Genomic DNA, 21,569 nt, shown 5'->3' with positions numbered 1-21,569 from the left:
TGAATACCCTCATTATATTGCTAAGATTTGCACACTCTGGGTCATAATTGGCATAATTGGCATATGTACATTAAAGCACCGTATCGTAATGAACACTTATACATATATAGGTATATATATGTACCTAGCAGAAACAAAGTACATAGTCTTACCATAAGAAGTGATAGTAGAGCGTAGTTTTTTAACCGGTCAACATAAAATTAAAAGGTCAATTGCGGTTTGTACATACATTCAGTGCCTATCATTGGTGTTGACCGCTTTTACTTGACATCACTAGGTCAAAAGTAGGAGAAGCTTAGCTACACGCGCGCGCCAATAATTTTTCACTTTTTGCACGAGAAAAATATGCACAATGTTTGATGAAGTGTAGCAACCCAAGTACAACTACGATCTGGTTGTCCAAACTATTAAAGTAATCCCAGAGACAGTGTCTATCTATGACATAAAAGTTCCGGTTGTCTAAGGTCATGGAGGACTTCAGTGATGTCCGAAGTTTTAAACACCAGAATAGCATATAATCTCTGTCCGACGCCGGAGACTTTGTCCACATAAATGACCTTTCAACTTTAGAGACCAGATTAGCACTGAAAAGTGACCTTAAGATGATGGTCTTTTGGATTAGAAAGCGTCACATGCTACAAATTTCCCAGGCCAAAGCAAGGGTACAAAAATCGACCTCCCTCCCCAAACGGTACGGTAAAAAAAAACCAAAAAAACTAACCCGTTTACCGATGATAATTTCTTTACGACCGAAACATATTTCAGCAAAAAAACTAATACGTTTTATGCCAAATATTCTAAGGTTTAGCTTATGACAAAATAGAGGTCAAAATGTCATCTTATCAAACTCCATTCATGGTTTTGGCGGGAATCGGCGGAATTGAGCAAAAACAGCCCAATTTCCTTGATTAAGGAGAGGAGATACACTCTTAGCAACTTGGTAAAGAATTTCTAATAAGCATCTTTACCGAGCTCTTGGTAATTACGCGTTCTACAAAAATTACACGGGGTTATTACCGTATCAATACCAGACGGGTAACTAGCCTTCCACCGCAATATTTTAAGCCATCATTATAATTTTGGTAATAAATCCCTACGAGCCGGTAATTATATCCTTCAAATTTAGAAAACACTCTTTACCATAATTTTAATCACGTGCGCTACAAGTTGTGGTGCTGATGAGATCTACATTTTGGTGTAGTTTATTACCATAGAGGTAAGAATTTTAATACATTTGGTATGAATTGTGAGACGCTACACAGTGGCGCGTTTTTCGGTTTTAGTTTCCGCTCAACTCAAGTCAACATGCCGAAACCAATTCTGCCCAACGGAAAAAACTGACAAAAACTTCTGGAAATTATATAGAATTTTTGGAAACAGGTAAGTATCAAATTATCAAATGTAGGTGCCCAATCAAGATGGTGATCTTGATTGGGCACCTACATTTTGCACTGCACCATCTTAATAGGAACTAGTATGTAAATAACAATCTTAAGTTTATTTTTTCAGTGAAGCGAAAATTTGAGTTGGAAATCGGAACGGAGATTTTTCTGCAAGACGACTAGGGGGAGGAGATCGACGACGAAGGTTTCATCAATAATTTACGGTGAGTAATTTATTAAACTTAAATTATTCTTAGTCTGCAACATATCGTATATTTTTAGTTACACATCCTGATGAGTCGCCGATGTCCAATAATGATTTCAGAAGAACCCAAATTTCCAATGATTTTGATATTTTCACTCAGGTTACAATCAGTTAACGGTATTTTTAGCTATCCGAAAATAAATACATAAAATCAATTTTAAATTTTGAAGATTGTAAACGCTGCAGTGACTGAGAGCGTCAAAAGTTTCCGTTTGGTTGCAGAGTGCAATGAGAAAAACTGCGTCGATAAAACGTCGTCGATAACTTTAGTTATGAATTTGTAGCAAAGTTAATAGAGGTGAAAGGGTGAGTCATTAAAGCATTCTTAATATTTAAATATATATTTAATTTGATCAATTAAATTTCAAACTTTCTCTTACAACCTCCGATCAGAAACACTTAAACATTCAGAAACACGCAGCCGCAATAATTAAACTACTACCTTCATCAAGATATTCAGTGGAGGGTCTGGTGAGTGAAAATTCGCGAATTATTTAAATGTGCTCGTGATTGAGAATTTCTAAAATTGTGAATTTTTAATCTGCAGAACATTTTATTTGGTGACGTCCACCGATGTGGACTCATCCAAAATCGATGATTTATCGGAATTTGAAGGGGGAACAGAAGAATAAATATGTAAATATGTATGTATTTATGTAACTCAATAGTTTTCATTATACTCAAATTTTATAATTATGTATGTTTCAAAATGATTTTATAACAAATATAATTGATTAAAAGATTATTGTAAAGAAAAGCAAAAAATCTATTATTTTCGGTGGAAATCTGCACAACATTTGGTAATAATGGGGTATACATAATAAAAAGCATTAATACCGGTATGAATAGCACACCGTGTACAAAGTGGTATGGTTTATTACCAAGTGGTAGACATTGTACTACATTTTGTAGTACATCTGTCATACATCATGGTATTAATTTTATCCCAAAAAGTGTTCTTTATTACCACTTCGGGTTCAATCAATTTCTTTACCAGCTGGTGGTTATTATTACCGTTTCTGCAGAGTCATATACGTGTGCATTTTGGTAATGATTTGGTAATGATTTTATTTAGAGTGTAGTTAAAAAAAATATTTGATAAACGTCCTGGTGAAGATGGAACACCCCCTCAACTAGTCCATATTGGGTGAAAAGCCACCGACCAGTGTGAAGGGGTCCACAGTAACATTTACATCGAAATTCGTGAAAAACTGGATTAAAATCCATATTTCTGCACTCTTAGCAACTTGGTAACAAAACCCAAAAGTTCGTTAACACCAACCGTCGGTGTCAACGTCAATTCCATTAAATGGTGACAAAATGTTGTGTAAAATTGACACTGACGAAGAATAATGCGTTGACACCCTACCGGAATCAGCGATATCTTGAAATGATGTCGAATTGACACCGTGCGATGTTACCGCAGTAAGCAAAACTTGGACTTTACACCAAATTGTGTCAGTCTCTTCGCAATGGACGGGTCTGCTTGGCGGCCATTTTCCTTCCTCGTGTGTTCAATTGATTTCGAGGGAAAAATTGTTTTTTAATAAGTTTAAGGACTACTAAAGTACTTCCAATTTCTTGACTTAGGTGAGTCAATATATGTAACACATTAATTTGCCCTCATTTAATTAAAATTATTTTACTGTGTGTATTTTTATTTTTCAAAACTTATTGTTTCCAGTACAGCTAAAATTCGACGATGGACCCAACGAGGAAGCCAAAAGTGACGAATAAGGATTTGTCCAACCGGCAACCTATTTAATTATTATTAAATATCTTGTTGCTAAGTTAATTTAACTGAAAGATTTACTCATATTTTAGACCATCACCGTGTTAAAAACATATAAGCTTTTTCTTTAAAAGTGCATTAAGGTATGAAGCACAAAGTAGTATTTAATTTGTGCGAGTGTAATAATTTGTTGCTTGTGAATATGTTTGAAATACTTGATTAATTTTGTAAGTGATTAATATTATTGAATGTAAAATAAAACATGTTACTAAAAGTTGTACTTCAGTTGTCACAATCCGGGAACAATTTGTCATCAGGTGGTGACATTCATATATTAAAATACACATATAATGTTACCTAGCAGTGTCGAATCAACATAACTGAGCACAACCTCTTTTCCATTCGCGGTGTTGGTATTGTCACAACGGCATGTTGGGTTGACACCGCAGCGGTGTGCAACATAATTGACACCGCACCGTGTCAATTTGACACCAAACCGGTAGAGTCATATATAGACACCGGCATGGTGTCAATTCGGTATCAATTTTTCTGTGAGTGTGACTTCATTTGCACTTTAGGTTTGACCCTGGCATTTTCGAACCGCAGACAACTTTACCACCAAATATTGATTAAAGTTGAGGAAAAGGTCTGTTTTGAGCCCAATATAAGTGTCAGGGTCAGAAAAAAATGTATGACCCGGGAATGATACACTTTGTCCATTAATTCCGTGCGTTTTTTTGATGGAGCTTTCTCTTTCGTGACCAATTCCTCATTGTCACAGGAGGAATATATTTTTAAGTTTAATACATGTTTTCTACGTGAAATTTAACTGGCTTTTCAATGGAATAGAAATAATTTTGAAATTCCTTAAAACTAACCTAATACGGTCGTCTACTCTACTATCACTTTTTAAGTTGAGACTATGTATTTTCAATGCGGAAGCAACTTACATTTGCAACGGTGCAGGTTATATGCATTTAGACTGAAACCATTTAGACAACTAAAATAACTGGGTTCATTGATCCCTTCATGGAAGAAAAGGGACAGCATTTAAGAAATTTGACCCTTCTTGGGAAAGAATAAGAAAGGTTTAATCCCATTTCCATGTAATTCTTCCAAACTTGGAAATCCACTGCGTGCATACATATCTACTTAAGTTAATATTTGGTCAGTTAGAAGACCTCGAATTTAGGGTAAGGGGCCGTCCAGAAATTAAGTAACGCAAAAATCGCGATTTTCCAGCCGTCCCCTCCCCCTTTAATATGTGTCACATAGGCACGAGATCATTTGAGCCTTAGGGGTGATCCATAAATTATGTCACGCAAAAAAGCCCTTTTTTGGACCCCCCCACCCCTGTTGTCACGCCTTTGTCACGCTCGTCGTGACCCCTCCCCCCCTCTTGTCACGTCACGCCTGAAAATCTGAATTTTTCCAATTGCAAGAATAACATGCATATGTTATATAAAAGAGGAGCGAGTAGTAAATAGGGTGTAATATCAACAGTAACATGGGAATGGTGTATTGTTGTTGTAGTGTTGTTTGTTGAATGGTTATACTGTGTCACCAGGATTTTGCACAAATTAACTTCATTTGGCCGATAATTCATGAAGCCACGCCTTTGTAATAGAAGATGTAGTACAAATTGAGGTTGAAACGAAATATTTCGAGATAACTGAGTGAAACCCGTGTAATTTTACAGGATAGGGACAATTGTTAGCAATTGTTGATACTAACAATGAGGAGGTGCGAGGTGGTTATCGCCGATATCCACGGGACTAATTTTAAATTGTTCACGCTCAAAAATAAGTGGACCCGTATTTTTTCGTTTTTCTGAATGGGCATGTTTACACCCGTGGAGGAATTTTAAAAAAAAAATTCAGCCAAAATTCGGATTTTTAAAAAAGCTGTAACTTTTCGAATTTTAATCCGATTTCAAAAATTAAACCCAATTTGTGTTCAGAATTACGTCCCTGAAAATATAAAAATTCGTTTTTAAAAATTTCAAAAATTTGATATTTTCATGCTATTTCTGAATTTTTAGAAACCAAAAAAACGATAATTTTTTGAAAATTAAAAGTTTTTTAGAAATGAATTTTTATATTTTTAGGGATGTAATTCTGAACGCAAATTGGGTTTAATTTTTGAAATCAGATTAAAATTCGAAAAATTACAGCGTTTTTAAAAATCCGAATTTTGGCTGAATTTGTATTTGAAAATTCCTCCACGGGTGTAAACATGCCCATTCAGAAAAACGAAAAAATACGGGTCGACTTATTTTTGAGCGTGAACAATTTAAAATTAGGCCGGTGGATATCGGCGATAACCACCTCCCACCATCGCATTGTAAGAGGAGGAGGTACGCCTTCCTCTTTGACCGTTTTATTTTTGTTCCCGTCGCAATGGAAACGACGGGGGTGTGGGGCCAGGAGGGGCTCCTCCTCATCAACCAAATTGGCGAGCGGATAGCCGCAAGAACCGGACAGCCCAATGCTGTCACATTCCTCCGCCAAAGAATCTCGCTGGCTGTTCAGCGGGGAAACGTTGCCTCCATTTTAGGGACACTCCCGGAAGGCAAAGAATTGGAAGAGGTGTATTACTTTTAATTTATTTTTTAACTTATTTTGACTTTTTTTAAATGATTTCTTCGTTTTTTATTCAGGTTAGGGATTTTTAATGTACGACTCCTTTGTAGTCAGCTTTTCTGATGTGTAATTTTTGTAATGCGTATGAAATGATAATAAGTGAAATAAAGAAACTAACATATTACTGTTTTTAAACGATTTATGGAAAAATTGTTAGCTCTATTTATACTCATATCACACGCTTGATGGAGTGAAAAGTCATAGCGTGATAGATTTGTGGATAACAACCTTTTTCAAAATTCCTGCTCCTTTTTAAGTATTTTTAGTTTTTAAAAGTTTCAAATCAGGTAAAAAAAATCCGCTAAATTTTTCATGTTTCTTATCTTATTGCGATACATTTTTTTAATTGTTAACATTTTTGAATCATGCAGTTGTCTTTAATTAGTACACATTTTTGAAACTATAAAAAATAGGGTTCTTTCGGAAGAATTTTTTAAATTATGCAAAGTTCTAGAGATTTAGTAATGTTTTTTAATTGTTGAATGAATTTTTGCAAAATTGTAACGATTTTTTGAAATTATGCAGACTTTATGGCATCATGAATTTTTTTTAATTTAATTTTTTTTAATTTGCAAATAGTTGTATATTGTGCAAATTATTTTAAGGTTTGAACAAAACCTAAATCTTGGTTGCAATTTTGGATGCTTTGGACCAAAGATTTGATATCGGTTGGACATATATTTCGAAATAATTGCGAAACTGTAGTTTGGTCATAGTCGGAGAATTAAAATGTGAGGTAAAGTTTGCACTAAGTTAGGCCTGCAAAACGTGATGTCACGGATCGGCCGAACCCCCCCCCCTCCCCATATGTCACACTTTGTCACGGATCCTTGGGACCCCTCCCCCCCATCCTCACCGTGACATAATTTATGGACCACCTCTTAGATCCCCCCCCTCCCCCCTCTCGCGTGACATAATTTATGGACCGTCCCTTATCCTGGCCAATTTTGTTTTTACCAGGCGAAGCCCTCCACGCGAGGACATGTATTTGTGTATACCCTTCGTTCACTCAAGTCCTCCAAGCCCTTTCCTTCAGTCTGCATCCACTCACCAGTCACACTAAAACCTAGGCAAATTTCTCCACCCTGACACCAATATTATTCATCTAAATAATACATACATATACATATAATTAAAGAAATCTGCTGTGCCAAAAAATGATACCTAATATCAACGAAAAAGCGAAACAATTAAACGATTTGGAACCATGGGTGAGTTTAAGACACTTAAAGTTTTTTTTTTAATTTTCTGCTCGCCGGAACATTACACTCCTAGAAATCGAGTATTAATCTAATACCAAGTAGACCACTTGGCGTACCTATGTACGAATACCACTTGAAGTGTAATTCGTACTTATATAATACTCTAGGAAGTCATACGGTGAATGTAGTAACAACCCGGTACTAATTTTTTGCCATATCGGCCACAAAACCGGTATAATTTTAATACCCCGTGGTAACAACGTTAATACAGAGAAGGAATGCCTGATTTCTAAGAGTGTATTTCTTCTACCATTCATACTACATAAATGCATACATATGTAAATCACCAGTACATTTTCAATTATGCGAACTTCGGTAAAATGTAATTATGTTAATTATGATTGCGGCCCCCTTCAGCAACCCATGGTACAGACGTATCATCCCAACGATGCAAAATTGGCCTTTGATACGACCGGGGTTCAAACTGACAAAATTTTTATTCTACGGAAAAGGACCCCATTTCAAGACTACTGCTTCACCCAAGTGTTCTTTCACAAGGATCGCGTCTACGGAAACTCGCCCGTTCTGGATCGCTTCATTGATTTGGAAAAGGGACATTTGTTCGAACTCGCCAATTTGGACGAGTTGAATGAGCTTCATTTCCGTAGGATGTTGGGGGTAAGACACGGTTTCTAGATTTTTTGCATTGCTTGCGGTGCAAATATGAACAATATTACCGTAAGGTAGAGCAGGCCAGGGAACAAAATTACGGTCCATGGTTTTTATTTCTTGTAAAATGAGACATGCTGGGGTCACTTTACCATGTCTCATCTTACGATAAATAAATAAAATTTTGTTCCCTGGTCTGCCCTGTCTTAGGTGGATACGGTAATACCCACTGATAGGTACATAAGAAATATTTGTATAAAATAATATAAAAAATATATAGGAAAACCATTTCTTGCAAATATTTTTTTTTCAGGACAAAAACTGAATGCGATGCTGTTAAATTAAATTTCTTAAATTCCTTATTGAATTTCTTGGTTTCAGTTCTTTTACGGCTATGACATGAACTATGTTGAGGACACGTGTGAGCTCACTGCGCTGTACAAGATGGCGATTCTCTTCATGGTGAAACCCTTGGAGGATTTTTGCTTGGCAAAATTACTCCGTACAACGACTGGAATACCTGCTTCGTCACATTTTGTTGGTGACAAGGTTAACACAGAAAATGAGCAATTTGATAAGGAAACTTCGAAAACTGCTGTGAACCCTGACGGAATCGAGAAGCAAGTTTCAGACGACCAGGAGACACTCGAATCTCAAAATCCAGGGAAACCTGCATCTCAGGTATTGGAAATTACTTACATATACCGTTTACTGAGGGTATTCATTACGGAAAAGTTCGCACGTTCGCAATGAAACATAACTTTTTCGAAATTACGAATTTGCAACGAACCACTTTGCAAATGACAATGTTCGGAAAATTAGGTTCAAATGTTTAGAATTTTGCATTGGGAATAATTCACAAATTTGAAAGACCGTATTTTGTGTCCGAAAATCACCAAGCCATTAAATTTAAAAGGCGTAAAACTTCAGTAACTAATTGAGATTTATAGACTTTTTATAAGTGTCCATCTTTGTGTAAAACATTTTGTGAATTAAATACTATGTTGCCATGGAGATGTGCAAATACGCAAATCAATTCCAAACCAATTTTTTTGCGAACTTTTTTTTGTAACGTTGATGCGAGTCGGAGTACCCACACTGCACCTTAAGCGTGAGTTTATTAGGGGACGCATTTATTTTACTCAATTCAAAACCTTGTAACGAATGGAGATTTAGAGGGTTTTCCAATTGAAAAATTTTCCACTGTAGCGTGACATTTTTACCACCCTGTATATATTACACGACGCGTTTATCTCTATGGTCAGATTTTTGCGTCGATTTTTGTGTCGAGATTTTTTACAAAATTCATCGTTTGTGTCAGTCTGATAATGCACAGGTTGTTTGTTTTTTTTTATCGAGGATATTGCCATGTTGTTAACAAATTTTGCAATAGAATTTTAAAGATTTCGAAAAATTCCTGCATTTACATACATAATTAATTAAATTTTTAATTTTAGAACGAGAAAATCTCTACCCTCAAGGACGACATTATTTCTGAAATGGTCACCACGCTTAAATCCGAGATTCAGCAGGAACTCGCCGCCAGCGTGAAGGACGACCTCAAAAAACTCATTTTGGATGACTTGCGCCCCAATATTGAGCAACGTTTCCTTACCGATGAGGACTTTAAGGATCACATCACCCAAGGAATTATAGCCGTTGCGCGGGAAGAACTAAAAAATGGGGCAAGGAATGACCCCTTTTGCAAGATTGGAGTACAAGCCTTCCTCCAAAATGAGTTTCTGGCAGATATTGATTTCAAACACAAGTTATGCGTCGAATTAAGACCAAAATTTATTTCGGACTTAAAGGACGAGATTTTACCCGAATTAGGGAAAGATATTAAAGACAGGATTTTGGCGGATGAGCAAACCAAGACCGAGCTTGTGGGTCAAATGCGGTCCAAATTTTTGGTAAATGACGACTTCCAAGAGGAGTTGGTTCAACTTTTGACGGATTCTATTCGGTCGGAATTTTCATAAAAATTACGCAAAAAACATAATATTTGTGTGAATTCGAAAATAAGGGTTTTGCATTGAAATTTATTTTCCGTATCAATTGTTTTCTAAATATGTTTCCCAAGTTCACTTTTTGAATGTTGTCCAACTTCAATAAATTCTTGACTGGTTTCCAATTATGTTGGGAATATATGTATGTACATACATTTTAAAATTTTATAGAGAATGCTACACACAATTTCCATACGAGAAAACAAACTTATGAAGTATGTATATAAATTAATTGGGGAAATTTAATAAAACATAATAATTCATCGCACACAAATTTGCATACACACATTTATTTATTTTCCTAGCAAATACCTGTATAAATACATATTTTCATCTACTACATATTCACTTTTTCTTAGATTTCATGCTTTTCTGCTTAAAAGTTCCGCGATAAATGACAGAGTGCAGTGTCCCTTTTCCAAGGCGTATTTAAATTCTGAAATTTAAAAATTGAATATCTAAATTTTTAGTGAAATAATTATCGTTGTTGAACAAGGAAAAGGAGACCATTGATTTTTAATCTGATAGGAATTATCTCGGAGCATGGCGTACGTTACACGTTTGTATCTTTACTCATTACAGCATCTTTAGCAAGAATGCCATTTTCGCAAATATACAAATATGTATTTAGTTTTTAGAGTTGATTTGCTTGCACGTGTCTCCAAGATAACACATGATGATTACCGAAATTACGTCTTCTATGTTAAAAACCACTTGTTTCAATTTAGCGGGTCAACGAGGACATTTATGCACATACATACTCGTAGAAATCAGTATAAAAATAATACCAAGCAACATTCATATTTTTACACCTCTACCAAAATGAAGTGCATATGTACATACATGACTTCGTCATGTTGTTAACATCACATTTTAACCTCACATTTTTAACACTGCAGGGCAGGGTTATGCAGAATGAATGGATTTGAGTCGACCAAAATAACTGGGTTCATTGTTCCCTGAATGGAAGAAAAGGGCAGAATTTAAGAAATGTGACTCTTCAGAACTATGTATGAAGGTGAGCATTATGTATTGGATTATGCAGATAGGTTTAGTCTCAGTTTAAATAATTCTTTCAACTGGGAAATCAACCGCATACCTAAATACAGTATTTGGCCGGGTTAAAGACCTCAGATTCGGAAAAAGGTTTAAATATATTTTAATTGTACACGTTTTTAACCTCTCCTCAAAATATGTACATACAAAATATGTTTTTATATATGTACATGGGGAGCCATGCAGAAGCTATATCCTCTCATCAACCCAACAATGGAAGTTCAATTTGATGCTAATGTGGTCAATAAATACTTTGCTGATGTGTGCACCCGCGACATGTCAATTCCCCAGCCAATTTTACCCTGCAAGCCAGCCCTCCTTGGTGAAAATGTAACGAAGTTCAAGTTTCAAACCATCACATGTGAAACACTAAAAAACGCATGGAAGCAAATTAAGAACAAGAAATCATCATCAACTGACTACTTGGGTATATGTAATAGTATGATTAACTTTTGTATGAAATCACCCTTTTTTGTATCTGAAATGGCAAAGTTGTTTAATGTTTATGTCGAAAGTGGGTCATTACCAGATAGGTTAAAGTTATCAAAAGTGATTCCAATTCCTAAAAAATCGAATCCTACTACATGTAACGATTTACGTCCCATTTCCATTCAACCTGTTTTATCAAAATTATTCGCAAAATGTATTTATGAGCAGCTCTATAATTATTTTGAATCTAACAATATGTTTTTAATCTATCAGTTTGGAGGAAGAAAATGTCATTCAACCACGCATGCGCTAATTGCTTTGACTGATTATGTGTACAAATCATTAGATAATAATATGTTTTGTATCCTAATTGCCTTGGACATTAAGAAGGCCTATGACCGCTGTGACAAAGAGGTCCTACTGCATAAGTTAAGATGGTATGGTATTGACGAAAACATTATTAACTCATTTTTAAGTGATAGAAAGCAATTTGTTTGTTTACGGTGTAAAAATGGTTGTCATACGTCTGATACTTTACCCACTAATGTAGGAGTCGCCCAAGGGTTATGCTTGAGCTGTTTTCTGTTCTTAGTCATGATGAATGACCTACCATTATGTATAAAAAATTCTCTATGTATTAAATTTGTTGATGACACGGGAATTATAATATCAGGTGAATTATGTAACATTGCACGAATAGTTGATATGATTGAGAATGATTTGGTGAATATATGTACATGGATGAAAAGCAAAAGATTGGAATTAAATAATGATAAATGTGAAATGATGATGATATGTAATAAGAAATCTGTAAAGTATGTCGAAGATGTTGTTGTAAATTTGGAGGGTAAGCTCATGAAAAAGGTTAAACATATAAAAATGCTGGGTGTGTGCATTGATTATGAGTTAAAATTTAAGCTACATTGTGAGAAAGTAACTGAAAAATGTAATTATGCTTTATGGTCCCTAAATCCATTGAAATGTATCCTTGATATTAAACACAAGATTATTGTTGTACAAGCGTTAGTTATGTCAATTATAAAATACGCGTGTCCTGTTTGGTTGGTGGGGAGTAATAATTTGAAATGTGTTGACAATATTATTAGAAAATGTGCCAGATTTATTTATAATAAGAGTAAGTTTGACAATATTTCTGATGAAATCAATGTCGATTTGGAATGGTTGAATGCCACAAATTGTTGTAAATTTGAAATAATTAAACTTGCGGTTAATATGAATAATAATGTATGCCCGAAATATTTCTACCAGTACTTGTGTCATGATGAGAGAGAGATTCGGTCAACACGAAGGTCGGATTACGTAGAGCCAAATATATTGTATCATAATGGTATCATGAAAAAGTCGTTCTTATTTAGGGCATCAAAATTATGGTTAAATCTACCTGTGGTTATATCTGAGAAATCCAATAATATGAGCATGATTGAATTTAAAAAACAAGTGAAAGATATGCTTTTAAATGTACAGCGAACTGATAGAATAATTGAACTATTTGAAATTATTGATAACCATGAAATGACTTAAAGTATAACTGAATGCTTGTTGGTATATATCGTATGTATTATTTGTTATATGTGTATGTATGGTATGACATTGTTTGCCTTGAGGTGTAAGGTCCCAGTAATGGGGTGCCTCATTGAAATATAATAAATAAATAAATAAAAATACATATGTATACGTACATACATGAATGTAACTAACTATCCAGTCCTCAAATCCCTTCAGTCTTCATTCACTTACCACTCATATCACAACCTTGAAGAATTTCGAAATATTATTTCTCTACATAACTAACTCAATAAATTTGCTGATTAAAATGGTAACAAATGTGAACATGGGAGCGGAAAAATTAGACGATTCGTCTGAAACCTGGGTGAGTTCTATTAATATTAAAAACAACAATAATTTAATTTTCCATCCACTCTTATAAAAATTATGTTACAATTTTGAAAAGTAAAGGGTGTGGTACCATTTGATTTCATAGCGTCATTGCAATTGCAAAAAAATGGAATTAAGTCATTTTTTGTATTTTTTTTATTTTTTTGCACTTCACGATAATAAACTTCTTTAACACAAGTTATGTATGCCCCCTTTTCAGCCCCCTATCCCACAAATGTTGCATCCCCACGATGCAAAATTGGCCTTTGACACGACTGTTGATAAAAGTGACGCGTGCTACTTCACTCTGCGCGGCACGACGCCCTTCGGCGCGGACTGCTTCACGAATCTGTACTTTCATAAGAGTTGCGTCTATGGAAAATCCCCCATTTTAGACCCCTTCATCGACGCGCAGAATGGAAATTTGTTTGAGGATGTCCATTTGAAAGATTTGAACGAGCTCCATTTCCGCAGAATGCTGGGGGTAAGGCGAGACCTATGTTTGACTTTTTGACTTTCCATATTGAATTTGATCATGAGAAATTCGCACTCTTTGGAAACTTTTTAAAATCCTTAAATTTTGTAAAATAATTTTACGAATATTAAACAAAAACACGCCTTTCATCTGAGTAAACAATTTGTAAGGTAATTTGCCTGAGAAATATGTAGATATTTGTTAACGCTGATACATAAATTTACGGATTTTACAAAGTTACCAAAGAATACATTTGTGAATTGCTCGAATTTACATAAATTTCTTTAATTCCTTATTAAATTTCTTGGTTCTAGTTCTTTTACGACTATGATATGAACTACATTGAGGACAAATATGAACTTGCGGCCCTGTACAAGATGGCGATCCTCTTTATGGTCAAATCCGTGGAGGATTTCTGCTTAACAAAATTACTCCGTCCAACGACTTCCTTGCAATCGTCATCTGATCAGGTCAACCAAGAGGATGAGGAAATTGACAAGGAAATTTCAAATGTGATTTCTCCAAAAAACTTCTGTGGCGAAATCGAGAAGCAAATTTCAAATCACGTGGAGACCCAAGAATCCCCAAATTGTGAAAAACCTGCATCGTTGGTACGATTATTTGTATTTTTATATATATTCGGTTAGATTTTTGTACCAATTCTTGTACCGAAATCTTTTCAAAATCAGTTGTTAGTGTCAATCAGATAATGCGCAGGTTCTTATCGTGGATATTTCCATCTTCGAAATATGTAATTTTGTAGAAAATACATGTTTGCGCTAGAATGCAACACATCGCAAAATATTTCTCTGCACTTAATTAATTCAATTTTTAATTTTAGAAGGAGAAAACCATCGTGATCTCGAACCTAAAGGATGACATTATTTCTGAAATGGTTACCACCCTTAAATTCGAGATCCAACAGGAACTCGCTGCAAGCGTGAAGGACGACCTCAAAAAACTCATTTCGGATGACTTACTCCCCAATATTGAACAACGTTTCCGTGCTGATGCAGACTTTAAGGATCACATCACCCAAGGAATTATCGCCGTTGTGCGGGAAGAATTAAATAATGAAATGAGGAATGACACCTTTAGCAAGGTTCGGCTGCAAGCAATCCTTCAAACTGAGCTTTATGACGATGATGATTTCCAACACAAGTTATGCGTCGAATTAAGGAAACAATTAGTTTCGGACATGAAGGATGAGATTTTGCCGGAAATGGGGAAAAATATCAAAGCCAGGATTTTGACGGACGAGCGAACCAAGACCCAGCTCTTGGGGCTAATGCGGTCCAAATTTTTGGTAAATGAGGATTTTCAAGAGGAGTTGATGCAACATTTGAAGGTTTCTATTAGGAAAGAATTTTCATAAAAATTATGCAAAAAATATATAAAATTTTTGAAGGGAGTCGAAACAAAGGGTTTTTTAACTAACTTTTATATCGAAATTTATGTGCTACCCGTATCATTTTTTTTCATAAATACGCATCCCAACTTTACTTTTTTGAATGCTGTCTCACTTCAGCAAATTGTTCTTTGGTTTCCAATTATGTTGCGAATATGTTTGTATCTAAACATATTTTATACAGAATGATACACACAATTTTCATACGGGAACGCAAATTTATTGTGAAAATTAATTGGAAAAATTAAATAAAAATTAATTACTTGTATAATTATGTACATACATTCATGCATTTATTTATTTATTTTCCTACCAAATACCAATGTATGTATGCATAAACACATATTTGCATCTACTATTTAGAGACTCACTTCTTCTTAGATTTCTTATTTTTCTTCTTCATCTTCCTGATCTGGATTAAACTAAAGATTAGAAGTTCTACGATAAAGGCCAAGAAGCTGACGAGCAGTCCAGCCCCTAAGAAATAAAAGATCCCTAGCAAAGATTCAAATTCCAGGGATTTTATCGCATTCGGATCTCTCGCCTTGGCCAAATATTTCTTATTTTGTTTCAACGCTATGACATCGGGCGAGTAGAGCCTCGCAGCTTTAAAGATGAAGCCATTGGATCGAAAAATCATGAAAAGATGGTCCACATAGTCCTTCAGGACTTTATCGACGTCCTTCCTTATCACCCAGCCAGACGGACCGATAAGAAATGACGCCTTTGAAAACCGCAACAAGGGTTTTAACTTCCCACCGGAAAAAATTGTAAAGTTGCTGTTAATCACGAATTTTGCGCGAGAAAACTCGGACAGAGTGCAGTGACCGGTATCCAAGGCGTATTTAAATTCTGGAAGAGGAAAATACAAAATTATTTAGAAATATGTATTTATCATTTATCAGTATTGCATAATTGTAAGGACAATTGATTTTTAATCGGAAATAAGTTAAAACAATCTGGATTTCAGCCATTTCGCTACAAAGCTGCTAATTAATTAAATTTTCGGGAACAATAGCCATTCTCACAGGGCAATTGTCTGGATTTACATAAGGTACAAAATGAGCCAAAAGTACAATCTCTTTTCGCGTCGATTTCACCGAATTTCCCAGAAAAAATCCAAAATTTATTTTTGGGTAGAAACATCAATATACCATAGGTATTTTCGAATTATATGCAACCACCCCCCCTTCAAAAATTGTTAAAGAAAATTGTTAAAAATGAGAAAGTCAATGTACACTCGGCACAAAAAGAATAAGACCCCAACTTGCATTTGCAATTTGACTTCCCCCTGGAATACGAACATTTTGATGCATCAAGAGTTTCAAAATTCGAAAATTGGCGGTTTTGTTACCTACACATAAAGCCTTAAAAAAGTCATGGTCCCAGCCATTTTCCGACTGACAACCTGATGCCAGAATTTTCTCCTTCGGATGGGGTGCATTTTCAGCTTTTGTTGTCCGAAGAGAAATGCCTTGGACCATGAGATTTTTGGGGTCAAAGTTTCTGTGGGAGTGACTTATACGGCAAGTGCCGTAACAAACGAGGGCTAACGATATACCAACATTTAAGTTTTTTGTATTTTAATAAGACAACATTTAAGTAACCCAGTATAGTTAAGTAAATTAGACGCATGATTGAGTGAGCGCGACAAAGCGAGACGGATACGGCACTGACGCGCGATAGTGGCGGATACCCACCAGAATCTCACTCTGTCTCACGCAAAATATGGAAAAGAGCTTTGTAGTACACTTGGTCTGGTTTGTATCATAACACTCAATCTGACCTTTTTGATCCTGGACTCCCGCCAGCCCACCGGAAGTTCCAAGAATGTCAAAGTTTCCGCTCAGTAACTTCTGCTCCGTTAGGTACGTAGAGCTTTCCAGTGTCTAAAATATCAGGAGTATAATTAACCCGAAATCCAATCAGGTTGGCATTATGCCTCATTTGCATAATCTCACTATGCCCATTTTCGGTGAGACCGGCTTCCCACCCATGTTTAACACATAAACTTATTCGACTTGGCTAGCTTACATACTCTCCATTCGCACTGAATTGAACTTTTACAGAAATTGATAATTCTGAGAAACTACGCCACTGCCAGTCTCAAGGTACCCCATCATCATAATTCGAGGGAATTTGAGACTGAGAGTGCCGTACATAGTTTCTCATAATTCTAAATTTCTATAAAAGCTTAACTCTGTGCGAATGGAGAGTATGTCTCTTACCAATCGTCAAAATATGCAAATGTGGAGACTAGCACAAATAATTTGACTATACCTGCTTCACTAGGCCCGACATTGTCCAATCCTTTTCCCGCTTGAGGAGATCCTTAAAACTGTCGATGGGGCGTTCCTTCGCAGGATAGGACAACTTCCCGATAAGAAGTGAGCTGTAAAACGAACTCAAGAGAAAGCCGAACATAAGCCAAAATCCGATGAAACATTGATACCCGATTCTCGGTGAGGATAGTCTTATCGGGATAGACTTTTGGAAAATGGGGCCCAAACAATCGATCCATGTGAGCCAAATTTTTCTAATTTTTACAACCTTCCTCGGAAACCATCCTTCACCCCAGCGTTTCCGCGGTTTGAAGAAAAAGCGGACAATCAGCAGTAAAACGTGGTTCAGTATTAGCCCGGAGGATAAAGCGATTATTGAGCTAATCCACACATAGATTTTGAAAGGGGCCAATAACACCATCCATTTAGGGAGAAGGGCGGGAACTGGGCAGACAATTTTGCCGGAAAAGAGTGCCATAGCTGGGCTAAATTGCAGGCCCTAAATGGACAAAAATGTAGTTACATATGTAGATCTGCAGTGGGTCGTCTGTACATACATATTTAGGTGTTCATCTTCATTCAGAAAATAAAATATTCATAAAATCAGGGCACTGCCTAATTGAAGAAATTCACCATCACTGGGAAAGGATCAGGACTTCTTGTATTAGAAAAAACCCGAATAAAAATAGTGTATGTACATAAACCGTCTTACACGTTTAATGACACCAACAAAAAAATGGGAAAGTGCACGAAAATGTATAAAAATCAGTCAAGTGGAAATATTGCTATTTGTCTGAATAGGTATTTGATCAATCAACAAATCGCTGTGTCGTATTTCCCTCATCATAAATATGAAAAATGAATACAAATTTTAAAAGATTCGTAAAATCGACTCACCGACTCGTGTCTCGCATGAGTAAATATCATCTTTCCCATGCCAAGATCCGCGCCTCTTTTAAGAACTTCTCCCACCACTCCGGACCAATGACCACTCTTGAGTTTTTTACCAAACTCGGAGTCTTCTACTTCAAAGTAGGAAGCGTCGACTTGGAATTTATCCAGCAGCATCTAAATAAATATAAATATTTGCATATTCAAATAGACAAGCTAATTATAAATACATAACAGGGCTTTCTAATTAATTAGTGAATCTAATGAAATACCATGTTTAAACTAATTATTAATTACTAATGAACCTTAACTAGCACTACCGAAGCTAATTTTAATTACTAATTAATTAGAAAATCACCAATTAATTGGTCAATATTCTAATTAATTAGCTAATTAATTGGCTTAATTAGCAATCTAAGTTTAATTACTAATTACCAATTAATTAGACAAAATATTTTCCTTCTAATTATCAATTACTAATTAAATAGAAACGTGGCTAATCAATAAGCTCTGTGTACATATGCGCTCGACTTATTTCTAAAATTGTGTCTAATTAGGTTTTGACTACATACATCAAGGAGGAAAGCATCAATCCCGGTGGCCGTATCGTTCTCGATTCGGATCATCGGTAACAAATTAGAACTTGCAAGTGCGACTCGAATTATTCCACCGGGACGAATATGTCCTAATTTTATCTCCAGCTGGCTATTTCTCCAAAAACCGAAATTCTGCGACCAAACCTCGTGTAAAATCGGAGTTCCGCCAGGTAACCAATTTGGCGTAAATGTCAGGAGCTATAAATATATCAAACCTTAGCTTTGTCAGTAACAAGTTCTACATTAAAGGGTAGCATTATTTTTAAGAGTGTATGTATGTACCTGATACGTTGGTGACCCGTCCCTCAGTGTAGACCCGTTAAACATCCGAATTATCGTGATATGACTTTTCATCCCTTTCATAATCAATTTTGCCTCATTCATCACGGGAATTGTAAAGTTTTCTCCGTTGTCACCCTCATAAAAAGAGTCCGGTTTCAAGGTGTTCGTCATTTCTGCATGTTCAAAAAATTGTAATTGAAATTTTTGAAATTGAAGCAAAAATTGATGTGGGGTACAAAATCTACCACACATAAATTCACATGTCCACAAATTTATATTTTTCCATGTACCGTCTTCTATATACACGAAACTTCTCCGGTTAAACCGAATAATTCCATGGGTCAGTAAATTCTTAAATAACGGTCTCGAATTTCCCGTCCTGCACGTCGACTTTGTCTGACAACAGACAATTATTGTCGTGCAGGTGGCAAACGAAGATGAATCCGCGTCCCCAAACACGCCACGTGTCATGTTATACGCTGGTGACTCTAAATTAATCGTGTGATAAGGTTGCAACACCATATTTTGCATCCAAACACTCATCGAATCCTGGAAATAGTTGTCACTCACGAAGACAACGCCACAATTGGGAACGTATTTTGTAGTAATTTGCGCGAGAAGTTCGCCCATTTCGGGATGTGCTAGAATAAAAATATTTATGAAAGAAGTAATGAACAGAAATGTTATGATGAAGGTGTATTATGTGCTATTCTATTTTTTCAGTGTTTTCTGAAAAAAAAACACATTCATTTTTGAAAAAAAAACTTATTGAATTCGTACTTTCAAAGCCATCCTGCCACCCAGCAACACTAGTAATTCTGCAAGTAGTAATTATAATTTCCCAGAAAATTGGAACCCGTAGGAGAAAATACTTTTGGTTCATTTTTAGTTTTGGTTTGATATAATTTTTTGAACAGAAATATGTAGGTTATCAATGAGTAATTTAAACGTGTCGATGTGAAGTTTTCAAAATAGAATTTAAATAAATTTAAATATGTCCCGAGGAGTTTCTCTTTTTCGATTTTTAAGAATATGTACATATATGAACATGAATACATTTAAATATGACTAATCCTAAGCGCGGCAATGTATGTATGTAACGCAATAAATCGATTACTGAGGCAATTCACGCAGTCATTGGCGACTTTGTAAAATCCGTCAAGATTTTACCATCATATAACAAACTTAACATGACGCCCTTGATCTGAGTATAGTCAGTACATAAACTTATAAAACTTTGTTTTCTAATTTTGTTTGAAAAATATTTGTATAGTTATGTAGGTTTGGAAGTTTACAGATTGTACCAAGTTAGGGGCCGTTCATAAACTACGTAACGCTTGGAGGTGGGTGGGTGGGTGCGGGGTAGCGTCACGCATAGTCACGTAGGAGGGAGGGTGGTATGAGACCATCGTCACGTCACACTCGCAAAAATTATAAAAATGGTCATGAAACCACGCGATTTGATTTACTGCAATTTTTTGGCTATATTACTCTCCAAGATAACTTTCTGATTTAAATTTGCTGAGTTTCATTTCGAAATATCAACTAAACGATATTCACTCTACGACGATGACTCTAGTTAAATGACGATCAATGCTTCTATTTTACACTATTTAGTCTGAAATTTCATGGAAAAATTAAAAATATAACTCGATTAAGTTAATTTTAATTCAATTCAAGGTACTTGAACTAGTGGGAAATTTGAGATTTTCGGTGGCGTTATGAGGGAGGGGGGGTGGGTGGCTTAAAGCGTCACGCAAGCGTCACAAGGGAGGGAGGGAGGGGTAAAAATATTCGATTTTAGCGTTACATAGTTTATGAACGGCCCCTTACAAAGGACTGCGTGAATTGTATCCCTAACAATGTATTTAAATATATATGAGTAAATATATACATGAGTAAGTATACATAGTCAGACAACCGTCGCACCAGAACGAACTAAGTGAATTTGTAAACCATGCATACGCCTTTGTAGTTCTCGGTTTCAACACGGAGTGACAAGAATTGGGAAATGTGACGTGTGAATGAATTAAGCAATGCAAATTCGGTCCTGATGTAGTTTATTAAGGGGTGAAAGCCCTTTATAAGATCGTTATGTCCGTCCGTCTGTCTGTCTGTCTGTCTGTCTGTCCGTCCGTAGCTCCGATAACTTTTGAACGGAAAGACATAGAGACTTGAAATTTTGAACGTTAACTCCTAACGTCAAGGGACAGGACAAGTTCGAAGATGGGCACTTTGACATCGTCACCTGTGACGATGACATCGTCACAGTGACGAAAAGTGACGAAAAAGTGTCACTTGTCAGTTTTGACATGTGACACATCATTTTTAACTATTTTTCAATGAGGAATTC

At 35.8% G+C, this 21,569-nt stretch overlaps 2 protein-coding genes across 2 annotated transcripts; both read left to right on the top strand.

Moving 5' to 3' along the window:
• The first annotated feature begins 7,049 nt into the window (after nt 1-7,049).
• Nucleotides 7,050-10,161, top strand: LOC110854509. The gene is made up of 4 exons (XM_022102941.2): nt 7,050-7,232; nt 7,641-7,901; nt 8,274-8,573; nt 9,350-10,161. Exons 1-4 carry the CDS (start codon nt 7,179-7,181, stop codon nt 9,872-9,874), a joined length of 1,140 nt encoding a protein of 379 aa, XP_021958633.1. The 5' UTR covers nt 7,050-7,178; the 3' UTR covers nt 9,875-10,161.
• Nucleotides 10,162-13,141: 2,980 nt separating this feature from the next.
• On the top strand, nt 13,142-15,401 carry LOC110854508. The gene is made up of 4 exons (XM_022102940.2): nt 13,142-13,277; nt 13,503-13,766; nt 14,072-14,368; nt 14,599-15,401. Exons 1-4 carry the CDS (start codon nt 13,221-13,223, stop codon nt 15,130-15,132), a joined length of 1,152 nt encoding a protein of 383 aa, XP_021958632.2. The 5' UTR covers nt 13,142-13,220; the 3' UTR covers nt 15,133-15,401.
• Nucleotides 15,402-21,569: the final 6,168 nt, after the last annotated feature.

This window comes from Folsomia candida, unplaced genomic scaffold, assembly GCF_002217175.1.
Source record: "Folsomia candida strain VU population unplaced genomic scaffold, ASM221717v1 Fcan01_Sc010, whole genome shotgun sequence".
Taxonomy (NCBI): domain Eukaryota; kingdom Metazoa; phylum Arthropoda; class Collembola; order Entomobryomorpha; family Isotomidae; genus Folsomia; species Folsomia candida.
Note: the sequence above shows the minus strand (reverse complement) of the source record. Positions and strands in the feature narration are given on the sequence as shown.

What these genes read in the sequence shown, in the direction of transcription:
- LOC110854509 (XM_022102941.2), top strand. Translation starts at nt 7,179, where the DNA reads ATGATACCTAATATCAACGAAAAAGCGAAACAATTAAACGATTTGGAA. An exon ending in ATTTCCGTAGGATGTTGGGG is followed by an intron (nt 7,902 to 8,273) that starts GTAAGACACGGT and finishes TCTTGGTTTCAG; the next exon opens with TTCTTTTACGGCTATGACAT. An exon ending in CAGGGAAACCTGCATCTCAG is followed by an intron (nt 8,574 to 9,349) that starts GTATTGGAAATT and finishes TTTTAATTTTAG; the next exon opens with AACGAGAAAATCTCTACCCT.
- LOC110854508 (XM_022102940.2), top strand. Translation starts at nt 13,221, where the DNA reads ATGGTAACAAATGTGAACATGGGAGCGGAAAAATTAGACGATTCGTCT. An exon ending in ACGATTCGTCTGAAACCTGG is followed by an intron (nt 13,278 to 13,502) that starts GTGAGTTCTATT and finishes CCCCCTTTTCAG; the next exon opens with CCCCCTATCCCACAAATGTT. An exon ending in ATTTCCGCAGAATGCTGGGG is followed by an intron (nt 13,767 to 14,071) that starts GTAAGGCGAGAC and finishes TCTTGGTTCTAG; the next exon opens with TTCTTTTACGACTATGATAT.